Raw genomic sequence first — 24,507 nt, forward strand, 5'->3', positions numbered from 1 at the left:
GTCCCTCCTTTCTTCCATACTAAGCATAGACCCTAATTTTATTAGTCATTAATTATTCAGCGAACCAAGGTCTATCTCATCTTTGATTCTATCTATAGTAAACTCCTCTTTGTATTCATCACTCGATGAAGTCTCACTACCAAAAGGCCCCTCTAGCACATCCAATTGAGGATATGGATGCTCTCTCACTTTGACGTGATTTCGATAAGAATCAATTATAACTCGTCTAGTACATTTGCTAAAGATCAAATGACCAGCTAGTGTGTTGAATTGACAGTCAAATTGCAATACCCATGACCTTCCTAATAGCACTTGGTAGCTTGGCTGCCTTGCAAACCTAATGACTCTAAAGTCGAAGACATATTTGATGTTAGCAATGATTACATAGGTATTAGTAATACAGCCTTTAGGTTCATCAACCATCCTTAGAATTTTGGAGACATCTTTTTGGATCTCTAATCCCACCCTCTTCATCAATTTGGAGCTTATAATATTAACAGAAAATCCTATAGCCACAATGGCATGGTCCACCAATATACCATCAATATAAGTTGGCACCCTTGCGCAATGTTTTTCAGCATGCTCAAACTAGTCATCACTCCCAACACAGGCTATATCCAAGGGTTTGTAATATATCCAATGCAAAGGATCTTCTCAAGTTACTCCTTACACACTCCTTAGGATACTTTAGTTAGTTGCAGGATGTTAACATCAGGATTGACCTCACAAAGAGAACTTGCTAAATCAAAATCTTGAAAGTTAGCAATAACTCTCTTCTCCCACCAAACCATCCACTCTCTTGGTCACTTCATAAGCTTGGGTTCCTCTTTCTTAGCCTTCACCAAACCATCATTGTACATTAGGACTAAGGATTTGCTTGTCTTTATTATCCTATTTAGCGATTGCCTCAAGAGGTTTTGTATTATCTTTATTTCCCTCTGTGGCCTTTTGACCTCTCATAATTACTCATAAACTAGAAGCATCAATGATATTAACACACATAACTTCAATTAAACTTATGCCATTGTCACTAAAACACCATATTAGGATATTTGGAAATTTCCATGCACCTTGGGAACCCCCAATACCTTTATTATCTGACCACATGGTTGTTAGTAGATTAGCCAGCTCAGGATGAGTCTGTGCTGCAAGGGCTATGGCAGTATTTTTTCTGGCATTTTCTGGTGCCCTTTTTAGGGCTAGGGAGCATTTAATGTTGTCCAACTGCATTTAATGCTTCCCCCATTTTATGCCTATATATTGCTAGGGCTCCTCCTCCTCTTGTGTACTTCAGTCATCATTTGTGGATTCTTTTGAGGAGAGAGGAGCCGGTGCCAGGGTGCCCGCATAGCCAATGACTCACTATTGTATGATGTTGTCTCATGTTTGATATGGATTCTGTTTCCCGGGCATACATCTGAGTTCTCATCTGTATTTGTGTTTATTTTTCCTTGTCTTGTGTTTCAGTAGTTTATTTCAGCATATTGTTTATCCTTCCATTGCTGCCCACTTCTGACATGGTATCAATTTTCAGGTTTTGTGTTTCTGTTGTGCTTTATTGCTGATTTCAGGAATGTTTTCCCTCTTGCTAATCAAGCAGCTGCTCCAATCAGGCAACCAGTTTTGCCTGTGTTTTTTTGCTGACGTCAGCATTCGTACAACGTGCGCATCCATTTCAGCCTACGTTTTGGTGTTTCTGCATCTCTTGGCTGGGCACTTACATCATCAGACCGTTTTTGCTATTTTTGATAGTTTTTGATTGATTTCTTGACTTTTTACAGTAGATTTTGGCTTATTTTGATTAGCTTTTGGGTTATACTGCATGTGAACTCTTGCTTTTTGCAATCTGTGCTCGTGGTTTGGCTGTGTTCCCTCTCCCAATCCCTTATTTTCCCTACTTCTTTTTTGAATCCTCTCCAAATGGCTCCTCCATGCACATCCACTGATAACAAGCCTCATGGACCTGATTATTACACGTGGAGTGCAGTGATGAAAGCTTGGTTTATTCAGAAGCGGTTATGGTACATGGTTAACGGAGCTGTGGCACATCCTCAACAACCTTCTCCTGATCCATCTAATTTTGATGATGAGGAGATAGTGCTTACATGGGATTCATGTGATGCCTGTGTTTATTCAGCATTACTTCGATGTATTTCCAAAGAAGTCCTACCAGTGGTCACATCCTGTACGATAGTTGTTTGCAGATGTATGGTCGAAGTTACAGTTGATGTACGAGGCTCCTTCCACCATGAGGGCTGTTACTCTCTATGGACAGCTCCAGCAACTAAAGTTTGAATCCAAAGATACGATTCAATCCTTCCTACTTCGTGTTACCCAACTCAAGGACCAGCTTCGTCCTATGCAGTCTGCCCTATCAGAGGCACATCTTGTTGGTACGGTACTCTACAAGCTACCTCGAGAATTTGATGAAGTGGAGAACGCTTTATGAGCTCAGACATCCACGACTCTTGTCAGTTTTCTTCACATGTCCTCTATGCTACTTGCGCATGAGGCTACTTTGCGACTACAGAGGGGAGACTTCCGTCACATTATGGAGGTTCAAGTGAGGCTTTTGCAACTTCAGAGAGGGGTTCGAAGATGAAGTCATCGAAGGCCCAATGTTATCACTCTGGCAAGAAATGTCATTTAAGGAAGGACTGCAAAGAGTTAGCAGCTTCCAGGAAGAACCAGGAGAAGAAGGCGAAGCGGGATGTGAACTCCTCTGACGAGTCATCTGCCTCAGATTCTGATCCTGATCCTCCAGCCAAGGCGAAGTCCAAGGTGTAGAAAGGATCCTCTTCTTTGGATCGAGGGAAGGGCTTAGTGGCCCCTTCCTCAGCTGCTTTCTAGTGGTGGTAATACGAACATCCCTCACGACTCTCCATTGCCAAAGAGGGAGTGTGAGAGGGTGGTGAGATGGGGCCATCATACCTCATCTATATGTCTATACAGATGCACAGGATCCAAAGAGGGACTTCCCTGAAGCATCGACCGAAGTCTGGCAGGTACAAATCCTGGAGCTAGGACATCCAAGTTCATGATGGGCTGGTTACTTGACAAAGAGCAGGAGGCTTTCGTCTGGAGCCCACATGAGGGGACACTTTGGCGGTTTTGACCGAAGACGGGGATTCCGTGGTCACATATTCAGAGACATGTTAACATAGAGAGCTGCAATCTCCCATGCAAATATGGATCAAGATTTAGCTATCTGGTCAAATATTTATCACTTATTGTGTCTCTCTCACTCTCTGATACCTTGTGAGAGTGCATAATGGAAGAAGGAGCACGAACATAGAGACAAGGAAACAAAGAGACTGCAAGAAAATAAGAAACAAATCTACACTAAACAAGGAAACAATGCTAAATACAGGAGGACTGCTCTATCCCCGCACACAACCCATAGCCTTAGTGGCCTTAGTGAGGGCACCAGATCAGGTTGATAATGGATGTACCGAAGACGGAGAAAGATTACAGAGTCAAAGTGAATGCTAAATATAGGAGGAATAATCCATCCCTAGTCCTGAGTGAGGGCACTAGATCAGGCTGACAATAGCAACAGTACCACGAAGGAAGACGACGAAGTCAAAGTGTGCACCTGCCAAGGAGGAAGATGAATGTCAAGTGTAGAAGGGGCAAACTATATATAGCCAACTAATCCCAAATCTAGTTGATTGTAATTTGGGGCCACAAATATGGCCAACCAACATTAATGCTAGTCATTTGATACTAATACCAAAAAATCTCAAAAAAATCCTGAAAAGGGAGGCAATGTCTGACAGGTGAGACAGACAACTATATATAGAAACTACCCAAGAAATGCACACAAAATCTTAACTGAAGGAGAAAATGCACTAAAAAGGCAATAAACTGAATGCTCTAAAATGTGCTATCTCCTTTGTCAAAATAAGTGATTGACAGCTCAAAGCTCCTAAAGCCCTCATTTGACTCAATCCAATGCTCACAAGTAAACTATCACAAGGCAAGGCAAGCATAACTGCTAACACAATCTACAACATGTTTGCATATAAACCTTATGTTTGCTTAATGTCAAACACCTTAGAACTTACAAATTTGAAATCTATCACATATGCATCTCAAAATGACTAACACCATCAAAATTGTAGCATACCCTAACACTACTATTTGCAATCTTGAAAAGCTAAAGAAAACTTAAAACAACTTCAAATGACCAAAAATATAGCGAGAGAATCCGAAAGTGCTAAATTACAGAAAATTCATCGTTCAATTTACACACTAATTCTCACATCAATTTGAGATTTTTACTTTGCCTTACTTTCGATGCCTCTATATGCAACATCCAAGGGAAGGATCAAAGAGCTTCTTGTTGCTTGCTTACTTGAATCATTGCTTCCTCTCCTTTACTTCAATCTCCAAAATTAGACTCTCTAAGTGACGCAACTTTGTTATCATATCGCGACTTGCATAATGAAGGATCGTGCTTGAACTACTATATCTATACAACAAAACACATATAAAAAAAAGCTCACTCAAGGACAAGAAGATCAAAGCCAAAACGTCTTCTTGCTAGCTTTTCTTTTTTATTTCTCACAATACGATATACACAAAGCATAGATAAAATACAATATAAATAAAAATAATCTATTAAGCCAAGTAGCGCATAATTGACTATACTAATCGATTGGCACATTAACTATACCAATTGTAGGTGTAATTAACCAAGTGCAATAAGTGATGAGTTAGTAACTATGTGAAAATCATAATGATCACCAATATACCATCCAACAAGCTAACTCATCCTCAATACCTACACATGATGAGCTTACCATCTCAACAATAGATTGGGCCAAAGAAATACTCCAAATCATTTGGTTACTCTTTAGTAGGTTGAGTCTCACCTAGACTCCCACCACGAAGATCTTCAAATGTCTTCTCTTTTGGAACGGGTTCAAACTACCATTATGGAAAATAGACATCCCTTCTACCAAAATCACTACCAAAAACTAACCCAAATACAACCTAGGAATTAACCATCACATAAAATATCAATAAGACAATCTAGTGGAAGACAAGAAAACACACATCGACCCCCTTGAAGTACAAAAGCAAGAGACAACTATCATAAACTCCAAGTTGGCTACAAATCAAACATTCTTGGAATGGCCTATTTCTACCATGCAACTATGCAAGATAATGGAGCAAACTTCGTCGTATGAAAAATCCCCAAGGCCTAGATTTCATAGTTGTTTGCCATTAAAACACAAATAGCTAATCAAAAGTAGTCTTGTAGATGCTGATTCGAAAGGTCAAACACCTACACAAAAATTGGCATGTTACACAATGCAAGGCTGATCGAACACCAATGAGATTTTCTGAGAAGGCAATATCCAATGGCAAGATGCGACAACTTTGACTATCCCAAAAAGTTTACTCAAAATGTCTCGTACACAATAGAATTCAAAATGCATCTCACAATTAGAGTGATGAAGGTGTAAATATTTGTGTAACCATCTTGACAGAATATAAATGGTGTAGGGATTTTGGCATACCTCAAATTGCCAAAATTAGACCAAAAAATACGATGCAATAGGATTTGGATATACCTCAAATTGTCAAAATTAGATTGAAAAATATAACGCAACAGTTCTCTCTATGATGTGTTACATCGATGCTGCCATGTTTTGCTAGAATCTCTTTCAAATACTAATATACATATCGTTAGAACAACCCTCCCCCACATATGTGGTGAAGTCATGAGCGCACGACTACGTTATTTGGTTGTCCTGGTTTTATTTTAATAATCTGTCCACATGACATCAGTACTTTTTTTAAAATCCACTATCATGATGGGTGAATAAAAATCCTCATAATGTGCAGGAGCAAAACTTCTCTTCAAGAGCACCGCTCGAGAGGATCTCCTTCATTCCCTAGGGATAGTGCACTTGTCACAGTTGCAAGCTTTTGCCTGAGATTGAATTTTTTGGCAATTATAGGCCGTACATCATCTACACCAACCAAACTCTCCAAGAACGGGAGAAGTCCTGCCAGAGCAGAATCTGACTCGTCATCGAACCAGCTCTCGATTGGAATGCCATTGTCAACCTGGAACCCAAATGCCTGGAACATACACAGCAATCCCTATTAAAGCCTATCCAAGCAGGTACATACATGCAGAAATCTGTTGACCAATCGGTCCCCTCGATAAGTACTTCATGCACAGGTATGCGGAAATGTATGTACGTATGTGCAGTGGCTCTGCTTAAACAATATCCCAAACATGTGAGATCCTGCACTATACCTGAGGAGAATTGTCAATTATAGCCACCTTAGCTAGGTCACGGCCCAGGACAGACAGATCCTTCATATAGTTTCCATTAAGATAAACACAGGAATCCCGAAACATACGATGCCGTATCAGTTTTTTCTTCGGATCTAGTATATTCAATAATTGCTCTGCATATACACTCTGACTCGCAGTAAATACTATAATCTCAAACATTTGAGAAACTTTCTCCATGAATATTTGAAGATGAGGTCTGCGCCTCACATATACAGTATACTCTTGAGAATTGAAGCTCACAGGGAAGGTGAAATCAGCATTGTCACAGCGCTCCAATGTTGAGTGCACTAACGTTTCTGCAGGTAACATCAATAACAAGTAGACTCAATAATCACACTGAAGAACCCATGCACTTTGTCACTCTGACCACATTCACATGTTCACAATTCAAGGGTTGCTGAGCCACTCACCATCCAAATCTAATACAAGAGTGATAGGTGGAGATCGCCGTGACTGTTTTGGAAGCAAGAAGGGTGAGCGACCTGGTGACACCACTTCAGACAAATCAGGTAGCTGTTTGATAAAAAGGTAAGGGTCAAAGTCATTTATGTCTTCATCAACCGTGGTGTCAGCCTGGTTGCTTTTCTGGCTGCAATCCAACACTTTGGACTGTTGAATAGCAAGAAACAACGATGCTCCTTCAGAGTCCAGTAGACCATCCTCAATGGACTCGATAGCTTGGGCAGGGTCCCGATTCTCATCTCCAAATGACCACTCCAAGCAAATCTCTCCCATATCAAATGCTGCTTGAGAACCAAAAACTTCATAATCAGATGAATGAGAAGCAATACTAGAATCGTCTATGCGAGACATTGCTAGAGCCTCGCTATTTGCAACACACGTCAGAGGAAGTGCTGGCTCATTAGCTTGATCTGTGTCCCTCTTGCTAGCTTCCTGGTTTTGGCTAGCAGTATGGCAGTCAATTCCTGTGTCTGTATCTTCTAACTTCTCATCCAGACTGTCCAGCTGTTCTACTGCAATACAAAACTGTCATGTCAGCACAAAGCTTACAAAAACTGCGCATTAGAAAAACTTCAAAATAATTTGTGTATGGAAGATGCGGCGTACCACTACTACTACAGCTGCTTGAGGCTTCTTCATTGAGACCTTTCAACAGATTAAAAACTGGAGAAAAAATTGTGTCCAAAGCTGGAGTACCCGCCTGGCATGCATCATTCAGAGAATGTAAAGTGTTGCCTTACCTTTACAAATGCTCCAACACAACCACAAAGTAAAAAGCACAAAATAGAGCAACTCAAACACACCAAACAGCTCACATGCCGCACCTTCATATCCCCAGATGGACTGTCAATACTAGAAAAGGCAAGTCGTAGATCCTGACCAGGATCCTTGGCATCTTCAATGACCGGAAGACAAAGACTTGTGACTGCTGTCTGATGTAAATCCCGGCTAGTTGTAGTGAAACCTGGAAAAAGAAGACATGAAACTCATCAGTCAGCCTTTACAAGCAACATCCAGACTCAGAAAAGTACAGTGAGTATATATAGACAAAATTCAGTCGGCTTTCATTCACCGTAAAGTTGCTAGCAAATGAGTAACTTTTAGTCCCAAGGGGTGTACATGAACTAATCCAGAGGCTGCACTCCCAAAAAAATAAAGTCATGTGCCTACATGAGGTGATCGATTATCTAACAAATTGATGAAATAATATGATCCTTCCACCCAGAAGTCTCGATATTATTTCCCATTACTCTATCTCATTACTATTTCCCCAATGACAACAATCAATCAATACCAACGGATCCCAATTACTCCTCCTAACCTCAGACTTACTTATTAAATTCACATACAGAATCAGCTTGCACACCATCTGACACCTCCTAATATGGTCACTATAAAGAGGAGATTATTCCTTCAACAAAAACATCAGAAGAAAGAAGACAAGCAGATTTCAAATAGTGTATATGTTTGATTTCTCACCTGTCCTGCACTTTCTCGATGCCTTAAGATATACAGGGGCATCATCCCTCTTGTCAATGGAGCTGCTCTCACTCCTCCTTTTCTTCCGAGTAACTCTGCTCTCAGAAAAAGCCCTCTGAGAAGTTTTCCTTGCTTTCTCCTTCATTTTGATATATTTCCAAGCTTTTGACTAGGACCACAACAGCCTCATAGATAAAGTAAACACCTGAAAGGAACCTGGATTATTCCTACTTCAGAAGGAAATGTAAAACAGGAGATGACATGGTATGCAGGCATAACATCCATTGCATTGAAATAATATGCAGGGAATCAGGGCAACACTTGCAGACAGTGGAACCTGATTACTGGACCATGCTAAACACAGAAAGCCACTGACATTGGATAGAGGGTAATATGTATTTCTAACCGAAACTACTGTACAGTAAAACATGGATCATTTGGGCACAACCAGAGAGATATGACTTACATAGGATTTTATATCCCAGATACAGATTGGTGCGTAATATTATGTCCTTCTGACAGAAACCACAATACAGTAGAACAATGGATCATCTGCGCACAATGAAAGCCGGTGACTTACACAGGATTTTATACCCGAGCCATACCTACTAGTATTCAGATACATGATTATGACAAGCAGAGAGGCATTTACATAGAACCTGAAGCTTCTCACTAGCTGCTTTTTTCCTGTATGTGAACATTCGTGATATAATTGGGTCTTTGTTTTAGGCCTGCAATCATGATCAAACTTCTTCATTACTGCCTAATCGTGCCATAAAAATCCTGTATTTTCCGACTGCCGAATGTTATGCTCCTTTCAGGGGGGATTTGCACTCAGGTGTTCACGAATAAAAGAACAGTGCAGATTCAGTAGATAACGCATGGCCGCATATTGTTGCTCGTCAATTCTAATGTTCTCAATTTTTCGGAATGAATTTGTGAAGTAGCTACTGCTTGGAAAAACTCGGAGTAGATGACATTAAAGCTAAAAAGAAGCAGCGCCTGCAAACTGCCATGTCAATTGTACAAGCCACCATATCCATCATGACATGCATAAATGCAAACATTTCATGTAGGCACAACAAATTCCCAGAAGGCACAAACTCTGGGCAATCACAAGCTAGGCGTTGCACAGAAAAGCAGTCGACATTAGAGGCCCTGACTTAACAAGCAAACAGCAAAGTTTCCCGGCAAAAAATGGTGAGCTAAGACAGAGACGGAAGCAAAAGCTTGCGACGACAAGGAGGAAGCTGGCTTGCATTTTGATGAGAAATTTCAGAATTTCACTCCCCACAAACTCTTCACAGGAATTAAAGCAAAAGATGGGACAGGGGCACTTGACCTTGAATGCAGAATCGGAGGAAAGGGCGAGTGGGCATACCTGCGATTGCGAGGCGGGCGATCGCGCGGGCAAAATTAGGGCAAAATAACAGGGTTTCTGTGGAGAGGCAGGGGAAGGGTGGGGCGACGAAGCTTTTCTTCGTCTTCGTCTTCGTCTTCGTCTTCGTAAGAAAGAAGACAGGGGAAGAAAAAAGAGAAGAAAAGTTCAAGAGGGAGGGAGAGATGAGCGGGTATGTGCGCGACTCCGCGCGCGCGAGAGAGAGAGAGAGAGAGAGAGAGAGAGAGGGAGGGAGGGTGGGTGTGTATGTGTGTGTGTGTGAGGACTCGGGAGTATCTAGCGTGAGCGAGAGGGACAGGAATTCCTTTCTGGTCAAACCGCCCTGGCCCAAATGGTCAAACAACGCGCCCATCATCCACAACCGCCCATCCCACATTTCCCGACCCAACAACAAAACCTTGTCAATCCAAGCTTGTTTTTTTTTTCAGATCGTCATCTAAGTTTCACAAACTAAGTACACATGTGTAGCTCAGTACAGGAGTTTGCAGTTCTATATGCAGTTCTTGCATGTTTGTTATGTAGCAGTTTTACTGATCGTGTTTAGATATGCGTCGCGTTTCAAAGTAAAATACGATTGTAGATAAGTTTTTGCGTTGTTTAAATACATGGAGGATGTCAAAAGGAGAATATGTATGCATATGTAGTTCGAGTCACTAATCCTGATTTTGAATGTTCACATTTCTTTTGGTCGTAGGCACCATGGCCAGGTGGGAATATGAATGGAAACACTGCATTTTCCAATGTGATATCTAGGCAGGGTGAAGTTCTTGCAAGCAAGCCATCCGTCTTGAATGCCATTGTTCTTTCAACGAGACGGTTATTATTCTGTGATATTATGCATGCGAACTTGTGCTAATTAGCTCTTTGAAATGCATGTTGTCGACTTGGCTCGACTACATTTTCGAGCAAACAGTAACATCTTTCATTCTCATGATCTGCTTGGAGCATTGGGTCGAATAAAGGGCTTTCACAATGGAGCTTAATAATCCTTTTGATGGATTGCATGTTAAGGATACAAAGCCATGTCCTTAGATCAATAGATTATGTAGCATGTTGAAAGCAAACACATCCATAATATCTAATATAGTCAAGTCAATTCTAGTAGATGGCTACGAAAGCGATCCATCATTCCAAGTGACTAGAGGATTATCGAGAATAGATTGACGGTCCAAGGTTCCGTACAATCGCTCTTATCGTTTTGCAAACCAAGATGGATGTATCAATTATGCTCAATAGTTGAAGCTATAATGGCTTTACATTGAGAATTTAATTTGTGTAGTCTGATAAGAGTGACACCATGTATTTGTTTCTCTCTTTCTTCGCAAGACATGGTCGGCATTTAGTTATCGTCATGTTGACTCCGTGTTGTTAGTATGCAAGGATGAGAATAGTGCTTGACAAAGTCGTTGTAACTTGTATTTCTCTTACAATGATGATTTTACATTATGTCGCTCAAGATTATTCGAATTTTTCAGTGTCGTACCACGTTGCAGCAAACGGTTTTAGTAATGTTTATCTAGAAGCCATAGTTTTTCTTTTTTAGGAAGTCCTGAAGGATGCCTAGTGACTTTGTTTCTTCATAGCGTCCATTGATGCTAATGAGAATAATATGTTTTTATCATAAAATTGCAATACACTTGTTCACAGAAAAACATACTATACTTCATAATTTCATTTTTTTAAAGATAGTTTATTTTTTCGACATATAAGAATGCTGTTTTTTTTCTTCTTAATAGTAATTTTAATAAATAAATAAAAATCAATCAATAATGATAGTATTTCAAAAGCTTTTAAAAAATAAATGAAATATAGCATGCCAAAGAGTTGGCACAAATCTCTATGTAATTAAATAATCATGAGAAAATGTGCCATTTCCCCGTCATTCAAAATATATGGTTTGTTGAAGTTTTAATCTTTCGTTTTTTTCAATACATTAGAAAGTTCGTTACAATTTCGTTTTCACCATACGTTCAAAATATCGTTTTCTTTCATTTTCATTTCATTACTATTTTCTGATCCTAAAAATAATGAATCTACTCTTAATAAACTAAAAAGACGAAGAACGAAATTGTTTAAACTAATACTAAAAAGAACGAATGACAAAGATTTGAATAATCTAACCTTTTAGCTTGCAAATGCAATCATCGAGTAACTGACGTACAAATCTCCACACACTTGTGTATGACCTTCCTCTCTCCTCAAATAAGAGATGAATTTTGTAATGAAGAGAATGGCCCATACTCTTAACTCTCCCCCCTTTATATCGGCTTAAGGCTTCCCAACGTTCAAAGCTTTCCTTTAAGCTTTTGTAGTTTACAAACTTGAAAAGCCTAAAAACTTTCAAATATTTAAGCTTTTCTTCAATTTTGGGTTACGCTTATGTTTTCTTTTTTTAACCCAAAAAAATAACAAAAAAGATAATTACAAAATGTCACATAGCTGCACTTGTAAAGAAGAGCACGAGTGGACTAAGTCACCATATAATACTTTAGTCTGTAGATAAAAGAAATTTTATTTTTTCTCTAATTGCTATACACTCTCTATTCTTTGCTCAAATTCTATTTCGTCCATCATGTAAGCTTTATAATTATATGCCAAACATGTCAAATGATGATTAGCAAAGAGAGAGTGTGTGAGAGCGAAGGACATGGGGATGAGGGGAGATGTTTTCATACATGATTTATGTTGCAAACCCCCTTGGGAATGAGGATGTGAACAAGTACAGGGAAATGGCAAATCAACTCAATAAGGACATTAAGCTTAAAGCTTTGCCAAAAGCTTTCATGAATAAATCCTCCAAGTTGACATTTATAGGCACATAGACCAAGTTGATCTTGTATATACCAAGAGTTGCTCATGTACATAGTAATAATCCACGTCCAAGTTCTTCATGCGAGCATAAAAGATGGGATGCATCATAATTACCAAAACACTCTAACTATTTAGGCGGACAGTAGTTAAAGATGACTAATAAATACACAAGTTAGAGACAAGTCATTTGAGTAACATGTGTGATAGAAAACACAACACTACAAAAGATAGCAATGAACCTTAATACAAGAGAAAGGATAGAACATAATAAGGATTTATACTATATTGTCCACCCATGTATTCCTATGAGCTTAGATGGTGATCTAGACAAATGTTGCATGGAGGATAGTGAGAGTAGAAGGCATGAGTGCTCAATAGTTGTGGTACACTAAACATTAGCATTGCCTCTTGCTATATACTAATGGAGATTAACTAGACTTAATAAACGCATGTTGAAAGCTCGCCTTGCCTTACCATATAGTCAGTCTAAACAACCCACACCAACCTCTATCCACATATATTGTCTTACATGATAATCCAAAGAATATTCTAGGAATATTCTCTATACCATTGGGGTGGACCTCCCACTCTTAGACCCTCAACAAGGGACTAGCACCAAGGCCAACATTGAGCCCCATTGGTAGATGCACTCAATAACTCGCCTCTTAGGCTATAGTACCTCGAGTGTATCCTCCACTACATTCATGAACTCTTTCCCATGGCCCAACAGTCAAGTTCACATAGGCCATTTAATCATCTAGATTATAAGGTTAGATTCCTTCTAGTGTCTACATTAGGAAGCGTCTTAACGTATAGTGCCCACCATGGCTTCTCCTTACTTGGGGATCTTACAAGATTAAACACTTGGAACATAAGTGAGAAACTAGGAGATGAGAATTTGAGTGACCTCCAACACACCCCCCCCCCCCCCCCCCTTATGACCACCTAAAAGTGAACTATTTGTTTGGTCTAATGTTGAGTCAATGAAGATGCCAAGCTAGATTTTATCACTCCAAAGAGCCTTAGCAAATATATAATCACAAATGTTCTCTTTAGAATAATACTTCATCTCCACAACTCCATCCTCAATGAGCTCCCACACATAACGATATGTAAAAATTATGTGATGCAGTGAGCAGAATCTAAGTAAGGAGTAGAGAATACATAGAAAATACAAGAAGAAAAAAACCTTATTTGATTCCAAACAAACTAATACAAAGATGGCTCTATCCACTCGTGCACTTTCACTATGAAGCTTACATTGCAATCCGAACAAATTGTAGGCAAAGAGCTTAAGGTTAGTTTGAAGAACTCTGAGAAGATAAAAGATAGATTGATGTTGGCTTTAGAGGGTTCTTTCTTATATAGCCCAAGAAGGTAGTCTGGTCAGCCTGTTTGGCCATATTATGAACCTTCTCTAGTCCAGCAATGGCTACAGTATTAATAGTTACAAGATAAAACTAGCTAGACACTCCCTTGCCCTTAAGCATGCACCTTGCTATTTCCAAAATGATGTGATTTCAACACTCCACAATGTCATTCAATTGAGGTGTATAAGGTGTCATTAATTGATGCTTAATTCCTTTTCTCTTGCAAAAGTCTTCAAACTCCTTTGACTTAAACTCACTACCATTGTCTATTCTAAACTTCTTTACACTTTTCCATGTTTCATTCTAAATAAGTTTTAGCCATTCTTTAAACTTACCAAAAACTTGAGTGTTATCATGAAGATAATACATCCACATCTTTCTCCGATAGTCATAGATGATCAACATAAAATAAGAAAATCTCCCCAAGGCTTATAGTGTGACCATATTCATCCATAGGAGGCAACTCCTCTAAAACTTGAATTGCTAGACCCAAATACTTCTTTAGTTGAGAAACATGGAACATATCATAGATTCATGTTAAAGAAGGAAACTCGAGTTAGTATGTAAGTTTGCCAACTCGCTTAAGGATCTGATACGGCCCATAGAACATATGAACCAACTTATTATGGTCTCTTTTCAAAGAAGCATACCTAGATTTAAGCACCTTTATGAAGATCCAATCACCTTCTTCAAAGTCTAAATGTCTCCTTTTGTCATGCACATAAGCCTTCACTGAAATTCCTATAATGGAGTTAAGACCTGCAACAACAGAAGGGCTTGGAGAAACATTAGCAAGCGAGGCAACGATCGTAATCAACTCCTAGGCACCCATGAGAGCAAAAGGGACCACAAGATTACTTAGGCGGTAAAGGCATATGTGCCTAGCCACCTGTGTATTAGTTACATTGATAGTACCACACACCTGTACACTACAAGTGGCAGGCACCCATCACTGTCTCTTCATTCTTTATTCTTTCAATGACATTTGAATAAGGGAAGGCCAGTCACACATTGTGACTGTTGGAATTCCCACATATTGTGTCTCTTGCTCCTTCCACCATAGCTCTTGCTTCTGCTTACGAGCTTCCACTTAGGGATCACTCCCTTCAACTAGTATCAAAGTTGAGATTGAGGAGCTCTTTCCCTTCAATTTGCTTCAACCCTTGAATACCTACAATAGTCATTTTAGGGCAACCATGCTTTTTGCATCCCGAGGTATGCATTGATCTTCACCTTCCATCACTTGAGGGTTGTTCTAGGGCTTCTCTGGGATAGCTCCCCTTGTGCCACATTCAACTTAGGAAGACCAATAGATATGATTAACAAATTAGTATGATTTGCGCATGTTTGTAGGCCCCTATTCTAATTAGCTTGATTATCATCTTCTGCTTCCGAAGCTCTTAAGAACCCTTGGGCTTTAACTTGGCATTATACTTGGCACTTTGGGCATCATTTGAGGTTCTCGAGATCAACCATTGTCACACAGTTTATGAAAATTTGTTGTACTAACATCTAGGATAACATACTCTCAGAGTTTGGAGCTCTTGTTTATGTCTTCTAATGCTCATATGATACCTTGGTGTTTGAGGGATGTTATGACATTGTATTGGATATTTCTTGGATGATTTGAGCTCTCATTTGGATTAGTTTTCATAGGCTTTTTCACAACTATTACAATAGGGTGGCAAGCCTTTATCAAGGAAAAATAAATACTTATTGCTATTTGATGTCATCCTTGTGCTTTATATAAATATATTGATGTTTATTACTCTTGGATGTCATCTATGTGCTTCATATAAATATATTGCTCTTAGATGTCATCCATGTGCTTCATATATTGATGCTTATAATTGGTCTATGAACTAGAATATGCTATGGGATGCTCTTGAGCTTCAATTTGGAGCTTGGTAGCATTCATCTTGATAATGGTTACATGCCTTGGCAACATTCATCTTGACAGTGGTGGTTACATGCCTTGGTTGATTCAATGGCTTGTGCAATTACATGCTTGAAGAATATATTGGGTTTTATGCTTTAGGATTATGCTTCATGTACCTTGGATACTCCGATATCACGTCCTTAATGTATTGAGCTTGTATTGCTCATTTGGCATTTGACTTTTTTTCCAATGGGAGCCATTATTATTTGACACGTGGATGTTACATAGGGCACTTAATATTTATAGTTGAGCTTGAGTGTATTGTAGTGAGACACTGGGGCTCATTGTGCCATGTACATTCTCTCTTGATATGTATCGAATGCAATTACCCTATTGTGGGTTGATTTGATCTCTTTGCCTAGACTTGGCACTTATGTCTATTAGGGTGTTGTCATTTACATTTATATGCTATTGGGTTATGTATTGAGATTTGCTCAGTGGATTATGCATCTGGTAGTTCTCTTCATTTACCTTTGAGACCTCCCTTATGCATGATGTCTTTGCCTATTGCATGTATGGTTACTAATGCATTGCAGTTGTGCCAATCTTCAAAATGCTGGTTGTTCCTAGGCTTCTTCATCTTGATTGCTCACACTGGGTTGTTGACCTATTGATGTAGTTTATTATAATAGCTTGTCATTGCTTATCTATTCATTCTTTATGAGAGCACTCACTTGTCCTTGACAATTTATTGATTGCAATTTGTAGATAGCTCATTAGTTTGGCATTCTTTCTTATTTATAGCTTGATTTGGCAGTGGTGTTGGGGATGATTTGCATGAAATTACAATAGTTATCTTTCTCTTTTGTGCACTTGCTTGGTATCATTATTGTTGTTGGTTCTCAAAAGAGTGCTATCCCCAATATTGAAAAACTAGATGGGACCAACTACACCTATTGGAACACATAGATCTGGCAAGCTCTAATGTAGAAGTTGTAGGTTAGACCACTAAAAAATGAGATGCCAAAGTCGAAAGCATTGATGCCAAGGATTGGGCTGGAACTGGATGAGCTATGTAGGTTCACAATCATTTTATCACTCTCTATGTAGGTTCACTACAATCTTGTGACTAATAATTAAATTGCGGATCAACTTTGGGCACAAATTAAGAATCTTTATGACAAGTAGAGTCTTGCATCTCAAATGTATTTGTTGAAACAATTGATGGACTTTCACATAAAGGAAGGGACTTCTATGTCTGCACATTTAAATGAGTTTTACTCCATCATTAGGCATCTTGCTTCACAGGAGATTGGGTTCAAGGATCCTTTGCATCCTTTACTTCTACTTGGTACTCTACTTGAGTCATGGGACACTTTTCATATGGCTCTATGTGCTAACACCTCAAAGGATAGGCTGAAATCGTAGGATGTTGAGAGTGCCCTCTTGATAGAGGAGGTGAATAGAAAGGATGTGGATGCTTCCCGTATATCACATGCATTGATTGTGAGAGGCTAGGAAGAGTTAAATGGCTATGGTAGAGACTCTCAAAGGTCTCAGTCTAGGTGGATAATCTTACAGTACGTCCCATGGTCATAAGTTCGATCTTACTTGTCATTATTGTGGGAAAGCAAGTCATATTCTGCCACAGTGCCATAGAACCATGAAGACAAGCACAAGGAAAAGGGTAAAGAGGAAGTGTAGGAAAATAATCATGATAACAACATTGTGCCTAGCAAGTCTAGTATCAAGATTGAGGAGATTAATGTGGTGTAGCCTGATGAGTCTAATGATCTCATATTGGTAGCCTCTTCCTTGGATGCTTCATAGTTGATTGATGCTTTGTCAGGATATACTCAATGTTGGTTGATAGATTCAAGGGCTTCCTTTCATGTGACCCCTCATAGAGAGTGGTTTCACTCCTATCATAGTACGACTAGATCTGTCCATTTGGGTAATGACCTGGCCTTAGAGATATTTGGTATTGGTGATTGGTTCAAGAAAAATGTTCACTCTTTTTGATGTACGATGTCGGACGGAATTTGCGCAGGGGTTCGTGAAGTCACTTGCCGTAGGGATGCTCAATCATTACATAGACCAAGATTTTTATGTTGCTTTTATGCCAAACTGTACACACTCCCAAAACCGCCTGAGGAGAGCTCTACTTGCGGATTAATATATCACAATTGATGGAGGGCTTGAGATCCAGAGTGAGAGAAGACATTTAACAGGGCCATCTCAGCACTAACACATAATCATCCTATCTTCCAGAAGTGCCAATTTGGTTGAGGTGTCCATTCTATGAGGTGTCAAGATGACTTCATGTGTAGATGTAGTCCCTCCTCCTAATTGTTGAGATGATTTTCGCTCTTCTCCATCGAATCCATCCCAAAAGTGTCTATCCACTGTGTATTCTTGAGTGATGACAACTCAATCTTGCGATCAAAACGTTGAATAGTCTCGATAAACATATGCGTGTGTGCAAGAGAGCAACTGCATGACTGCAGGCTAGCAGGTATGTAGGAAGGTTTCCCCATGTCATCACTCTCTACACCCAATCGGAATAAGCCATCCTCATTAAAGTGACCTCGTTGTACTTCTATAGTCTCGAGTGCTCTCAAGCTTCACACAGAACTTGTTGATCTTCACCTCGTTGTCGTCTTCTGCCTTCTGTCTTCTCTCCCTTTAGCTTCATCTTCAGAGCTCACCTTTCATCACCTTTGACTTCGACTTCATCACAGCCTTCTGGTCTTCCTTCTTTGTTGTCGTTATTGCAACTTTGCATGTTTCTTTGTTGTTTCTCCAAGCTCGTCAACTTTGTTGATGATCGTCTTCGTCCTTCTTCACAGCAATGTTGTCCTTCGATTCCTCCTTCATCGTCAGCTTCAGCTTCATCATTAATGTCGTTGTTGTCAATCAAGTGCCAACCGACAGTCGTTGTCTTCATTCCTTGCTTTCATCTTGTTCATGCAGCTTCATCTTCCACCGACCTTCCGATCCTTGTTACCTCATAGCAGTCTTCTTTGCTCCTTCCAACGGCCTCCTCATTGCAGTCATCCTCCAATCCTTCTTCCCACGGTCTCCTCTTGCACTCTTTTATATTTATAAAGCTTAAGTAAAAAGCTTCAAATCAGAGTATCGTTTTGCTTCTTTTGTTAAGGCGCCGATGAAAAAAAACTTCAAAAAGCTTCAGAAAGCATTGTTAATAATGATGCTTTCTTCCTCATTAAAAAAAACTTCAAGAAGCATCGTCAATGATGATGTCTATTTGCTGCACCTCAACATCTCATCAATTTCAAAAGCAATTCGGGCCACCATCTTTTGAACGTCTGATATCATCTTCATATTGACACCTAAGTTCAAAACTTGTTGAATGGTCTCAGCATTGTCATCATGGAGGATCCAAAAGGAACTACAAACTGCCAAGGCCATTGGACTTCTATTCCTTCCTTTGAGGCACTTAATGTAAGGCAATGACAAGTAATCGCAAGCCTTGCTTGGCAAACTAAAATATAACTCGACTTTTCAAAATGTCAATAAGTCCATCCAACTTGAAAAGCTGTGACAACAGGCTCAAGGAAAATAATGGATACATATTGAAACCCATACCTAGCTCGTGTTCAAAGATAGTCGCCTAGTAAGGGTAGGGAAATCCTAGGGCTTTGATAATACAAGCTTTTAAACTTTCAAAGTTTTGCCATTGTTCACAAATTAAGCAAATTTAAGGCGAATCTTTTCTAATGACACTAGTAGATGAGCTCCAGCAAATGGCCAGCTATGTCAACCTTAATAGTAGCTCCATAATCAAGCTCCTCGGATGGATCTTACCTCCCTTCCAAGCCTTGAATAAATCTTTTGTGGATTCAAACAAACTGAAAATGTGAACCGATTTTCCATGCTTTATCCCCTATCAAGAACATGCTTTGAAAAAGATCTTCGTACCCAATCACCATGCAGTTTGCAAATTATAGTCCGTGCTATGCAATCAATTGAGCAATGTTTCCACACAAAAAAATATGAATGCATTGAAGAAATTGTGCTTAGCCTAACTACAAAACGGAAAATAAACTCATAATGACGCTAACTAAAGAGTCCAAAATCTTGCAGAAAACTCCACCCTCAGGTTTGCAGTGGTAGACGTGCAGTGTCACGACATTTGCCCCCTCCAAACATGCACATCCTCCGGATGTGGGCCACATCTTCATCATCTCTTGGCTCAAGTCCATCATAAATCGCATCATCCAACTTCTCAATTGCATAGGTTGTATCATCTCTTCTCTTGAATAGTTTGATTCTCTTCCCTGATCAAAATCCGCAAGGCTGTACCATCAAGCTCTGCCAAGGAATATGTAACATTGTCATGGACATGCTGCACTAAATAGGGCCCAAACCATTGTCTGGAAACCTTGCGGATAGCACTATACTGGTTGTCTAGACTACTGACATAGACCAACACCCAATATCCCTCTTTAATCTCTTTAGGGCTCAATCTGTGTTCTGCTACTATCAAAGTAGTCTTTGTTGTGAATCCTACCCTCTTTGAGCTTTTGAATTGCTCTCTCAATATCTTCAAGTCTTCTCTCTAACTGATGAATACGAAGAGCCAAAAGATCTTCTATTGTCATGTCTTCTTACTGCCATGGTAAAGCACTCCAAGTAAGTGTGCAAGTCTTTATAGGCATGACTGGCTTCTGCCCATACATCAACTCAGCTGGCATATATATTGTAGTCACATTGTGAGTAGTGCGATCCGCCCATAAGGCATAAAGCAACAATCTAGGCCACTCTCGAACCCGTCCATCGCATGCTTTGGCCAAGGCTTTCACAATCAGCGGATGGCCTCTTTCACTCTTCCCATTGTCTTCTGGATTATATGTTGAAGTCAAAGCAAGCTTAATGTCAAGGCGAGAGAAAAACTCCCTAGCCTCATCAACATCCTACTCATCTGGTCTTCCTTCTTTGTCATCATTATTGCAACTTCGTCCATTTCTTCGTCGTTTCTCTGAGCTCATCAACTTTGCTGATGATCGTCTTCGTCGTTCTTCACAGCAACGTTGTCCTTTGATTCCTCCTTCGTCATTAGCATTAGCTTTGTTGTTAATGACGTCGTCGTCAATGAAGTGCCATCTGATAGTCGTTGTCTTTGTTCCTTGCTTTCCTCTCGTTCTTGCAGCTTCATCTTCTATCGGCCTTCCAATCCTCATTACCCCATAGCAGTCTTCTGCCGGCCTTTCAATCCTGGTTACCCCATAGCAGCCTTCTCTACTCCTTCTTCCAATAGCCTCCTCATTGCGGTCATCCTCTGATCCTTCTTCCCATGGCCTCCTCTTGCACTCTTTTATATTTATAAAGCTTAAGTAAAAAGCTTCAAACCAAAATATCGTTCTACTTCTTTTGTTAAGGCACCGAAAAAAACAAACTTCAAAAAGCTTCAGAAAGCATCGTTAATAATGATGCTTTCTTCCTCTTTAAAAAAAACTTCAGGAAGCATCGTCAATGATAATGTCTATTTGTTGCACCTCAACATCTTATCAATTTCATAAGCAATTCAAGCCGCCATCTTTTGAACGTCTGATATCATCTTCATATTGACACCTAAGTTCAAAACTTGCTGAATGGTCTCAGCATTGTCATCGTGGAGCATCCAAAAGGAACTACAAACTGCCATGGCCATTGGACTTCTATTCCTTCCTTTTAGGCACTTCGTATAAGGCAATGACAAGTAATCACAAGCCTTGCTTGGTGAACTAAAATATAACTCAACTTTTCAAAACGTCAATAAGTCCATCCAACTTGAAAAGCTGTGGTAACAAGCTCAGGGAAAATAATGGATACATATTGAAACCCATACCCAGCCCGTGTTCAAAGGCAGCCACCTAGTAAGGATAGGGAAATCCTGGGGCTTTGAGAATGCAAGCTTTTAAACTTTCAAAGTTTTGCCATTGTTCACAACTTAAGCAAATTTAAGGCGAATATTTTCTAATGACACCAGTAGATGAGCTCCAGCAAATGGCCAACTATGTCAACCTTAATAGTAGCTCCATAATCAAGCTCCTCGGATGGATCTTACCTCCCTTCCAAGCCTTGAATAAATCTTTTGTGGATTCAATCAAACTGAAAATGTGAACCGATTTTCCATGCTTTGTGCCCTATCAAAGAACATGCTTTGAAAAAGATCTTCATGACCAATCACCATGCAGTTTGCAAATTAGAGTCCACACTATGCAATCAATTGAACAATGTTCCCACAAAAAAAATATGAATGCATTGAAGAAATTGTGCCTAGCCTAACTACATGTGCTCGTGCATCATGCAAATGCAAACACAAAAGATACACAACGGAAAATAAACTCATAATGACGCTGACTAAAGAGTCCAAAATCTTAGCGAAAAACTCTGCCCTCGGGTTTGCAGTGGTAGACATGCAACGCCATGACAACATTATGTATTAGCTCTCATGAAGAGCCTTATCTTTGTTGGTACCTTGGATGATATAGGCTATTTTGTCTCTTTTGGTGATTCCTTATGGAAGATTAACCGTGGAAATCTTGTTATTACACATGGTATTAAGTCTAGTATCCTCTATCTCTCTCTTGTATCTGGGCCAATCAACCATGTTTTGGCTGTGGTTGTAGTTTTACACGTATCTTTTTTGCCTTGTTACCTTGGGTATATGTCTTTAAAAGGAATGAAAATGCTTACCAGTTTGCAGTATATCTTCTGCTCTTAGACTATAAATGTGGTCCCATGCCTTGTCAGTCACTAGGTGGTGCTAAGTACTTTGTCACCTTCATTGATGATTACTCACATAAGGTCTGGGCTTACCCTATTAAGCAAAAAATTGGATATCATGTGTACCTTTTAGCGTTGGCTTGCTCTTGTTGAGAATCAGTCCAGGTATAGGTTGAAATACCGAAGGATAGATAATGGGAGTGAGGTTATCTCAAAAGCTTTTGAGCAAAGTGATAAGCAAGGTATTATGCATTAGTTGACTTCCCCCTACACCTCTTCCCAGAATGACAATGCTGAACACATGAACATGATGATTTAAGAGGGAGTTTACAATATTCTTAGCCAGGCAGGCTTACCACATCACTTTTGGGTTGAGGCAGTTACTACTATTGTACACTTGATTAATAGGTCCCCTTGCACTGCTATTGATTGCCAAATAGCAAAGGAGGTATGAATTAGGAAACCCTCATATGCTAAGGCATTATGCTATGTTCTTAAGGACAAGAGCAATAAGTTGGATCCTAAGTCCATGAAATACATCTTTCTTAGTTATGGGGATGTAGGTGAGATGGACTATTGCCTATGGGATCCACAAGTTCGTAAGATTATTTGCAACCACGATGTAGTTTTCCATGAGGAAAAGATACATAAGTAGCATGAGCAGGTAGTTGAGGTATGCATGGTGATCTTTCAAGAGAAGCCTCTTGCTCCTGTATAGCCAACGAGATAGTCTATAATAGTTGACACTTCGATGGCCTAGGATTTGCCTATTGTGTAGGATTAACCTATTTTGAGATGCTCTACCAGAGCTAGACATTAGCCTGAGTGATTTACACCTCCATGGATTATGTTATGGTGATAGATGCATGTGAGCCTCTCTCTTATGATGAGGCCATGCGTATAGAGATAATAGTAACCTATGGGATAGAGCTATGTAGTAAGAGTTTGACTCTTTACAAACAAACCATATGTGGGATTTGGTTCCTTTGCCTAGTGCGCCAAGAAGGCATTGCCATGTAAGTGGATATACAAGTTGAAAGTATCCTTGGATATCCCAAGCCCGCTTATAAGGTTAGATTGGTAGCTAAGGGTTTCAAGCAAGAACATGGTGTTGACTTTGATGAAGTCTTTTCTCCTATGGTCAAAATGATGACCCTACACTTGGTACTAACATTGGTTGCTTAGGATCTTTATCAGATGGATGTAAAGACTGATTTTCTACATGGGACCTTGCATGATGAAATTTATATGTAGAAGCCTAAGGGATTTGAGGAGAGTGTTTATGGCCTTAAGTACATACCTAGGGAATGTTGCCATAAGTTTGATGCTTTTAGGCACTCATAGGGATATAGTCATAGTGTTATGGATTCATGTTTTTACATGAAAAAGGCTGGTGACTCGCCTTATGATTTTGGTACTCTATATAGATGATATGCTTATTACTAGGAGAGCTCATGATGATCTGGATGCCTTGAAAACTTAGCTCAAGAAGAGCTTTGTGATAAAGGACATGGGACATGCCTTAGATATTCTTGGGATGCATATCACGTGTGATTGCTCTAAGAGGTTCCTTTACCTATTACAAAGAGTATATCCAAAAAGTCATTGCGTGGTTTCATATGTAGGATGGTAAGCTTATTGGTATCCTCTACCTTCTCATATGAAGGTTAGTCAAGTTGATTGATTGTAGTCAGATGAACAAAGGGCCAAGATAGCCAAGATCCCTTATGCATCCATATTGAGTAGCTTGATGTATGCTATGATAGCCTTTTATCTTAACATAACATTTGCAATGGGAGCCATGGCACGCTATATGGCTACACTTTGCAAGCAGCATTGGGATGCCATGAAGGGTATCACGATGTACTTGAACGACAGTTTTGTTAGGACCATTATTAGATCTTACCATCTTGGTAATCTCTCTTTAGTTTTGCACTAATCAAGTGATTAACAATGTATTGCTAGACAATGGGTTTAGAGTCAATATTATCATAGTGACCACTTGTTGTGATTTTAGGTTGATGAATTAGGAACCATCCCCCTTCTTGGTTTGAAT

General features: G+C 39.6%; 1 protein-coding gene across 3 annotated transcripts; it reads right to left on the reverse strand.

The window, feature by feature from the left end:
• Positions 1-5,571: 5,571 nt before the first annotated feature.
• On the reverse strand, positions 5,572-9,860 carry LOC148028560 (uncharacterized). 3 transcript variants are annotated; one of them, XM_087688837.1, is made up of 9 exons: positions 9,642-9,860; positions 8,920-8,991; positions 8,727-8,812; positions 8,261-8,465; positions 7,606-7,745; positions 7,388-7,481; positions 6,730-7,293; positions 6,278-6,615; positions 5,572-6,096 (listed from the first exon to the last, which is right to left on the reverse strand). In XM_087688837.1, the coding sequence occupies exons 4-9, from the start codon at positions 8,403-8,405 to the stop codon at positions 5,872-5,874; spliced, it is 1,506 nt and encodes a 501-aa protein (XP_087544963.1). In that variant the 5' UTR covers positions 8,406-8,465; positions 8,727-8,812; positions 8,920-8,991; positions 9,642-9,860; the 3' UTR covers positions 5,572-5,871. The 3 variants fall into 3 exon arrangements, with proteins under 3 accessions (XP_087544963.1, XP_087544962.1, XP_087544964.1); XM_087688836.1 differs by having other exon boundaries at positions 8,913-8,991; XM_087688838.1 differs by lacking the exons at positions 8,727-8,812; positions 8,920-8,991.
• Positions 9,861-24,507: the final 14,647 nt, after the last annotated feature.

This window comes from Lygodium microphyllum, chromosome 11, assembly GCF_053477565.2.
Source record: "Lygodium microphyllum isolate KBCC chromosome 11, Lygodium_microphyllum_v1.1.10, whole genome shotgun sequence".
Classification (NCBI taxonomy): domain Eukaryota; kingdom Viridiplantae; phylum Streptophyta; class Polypodiopsida; order Schizaeales; family Lygodiaceae; genus Lygodium; species Lygodium microphyllum.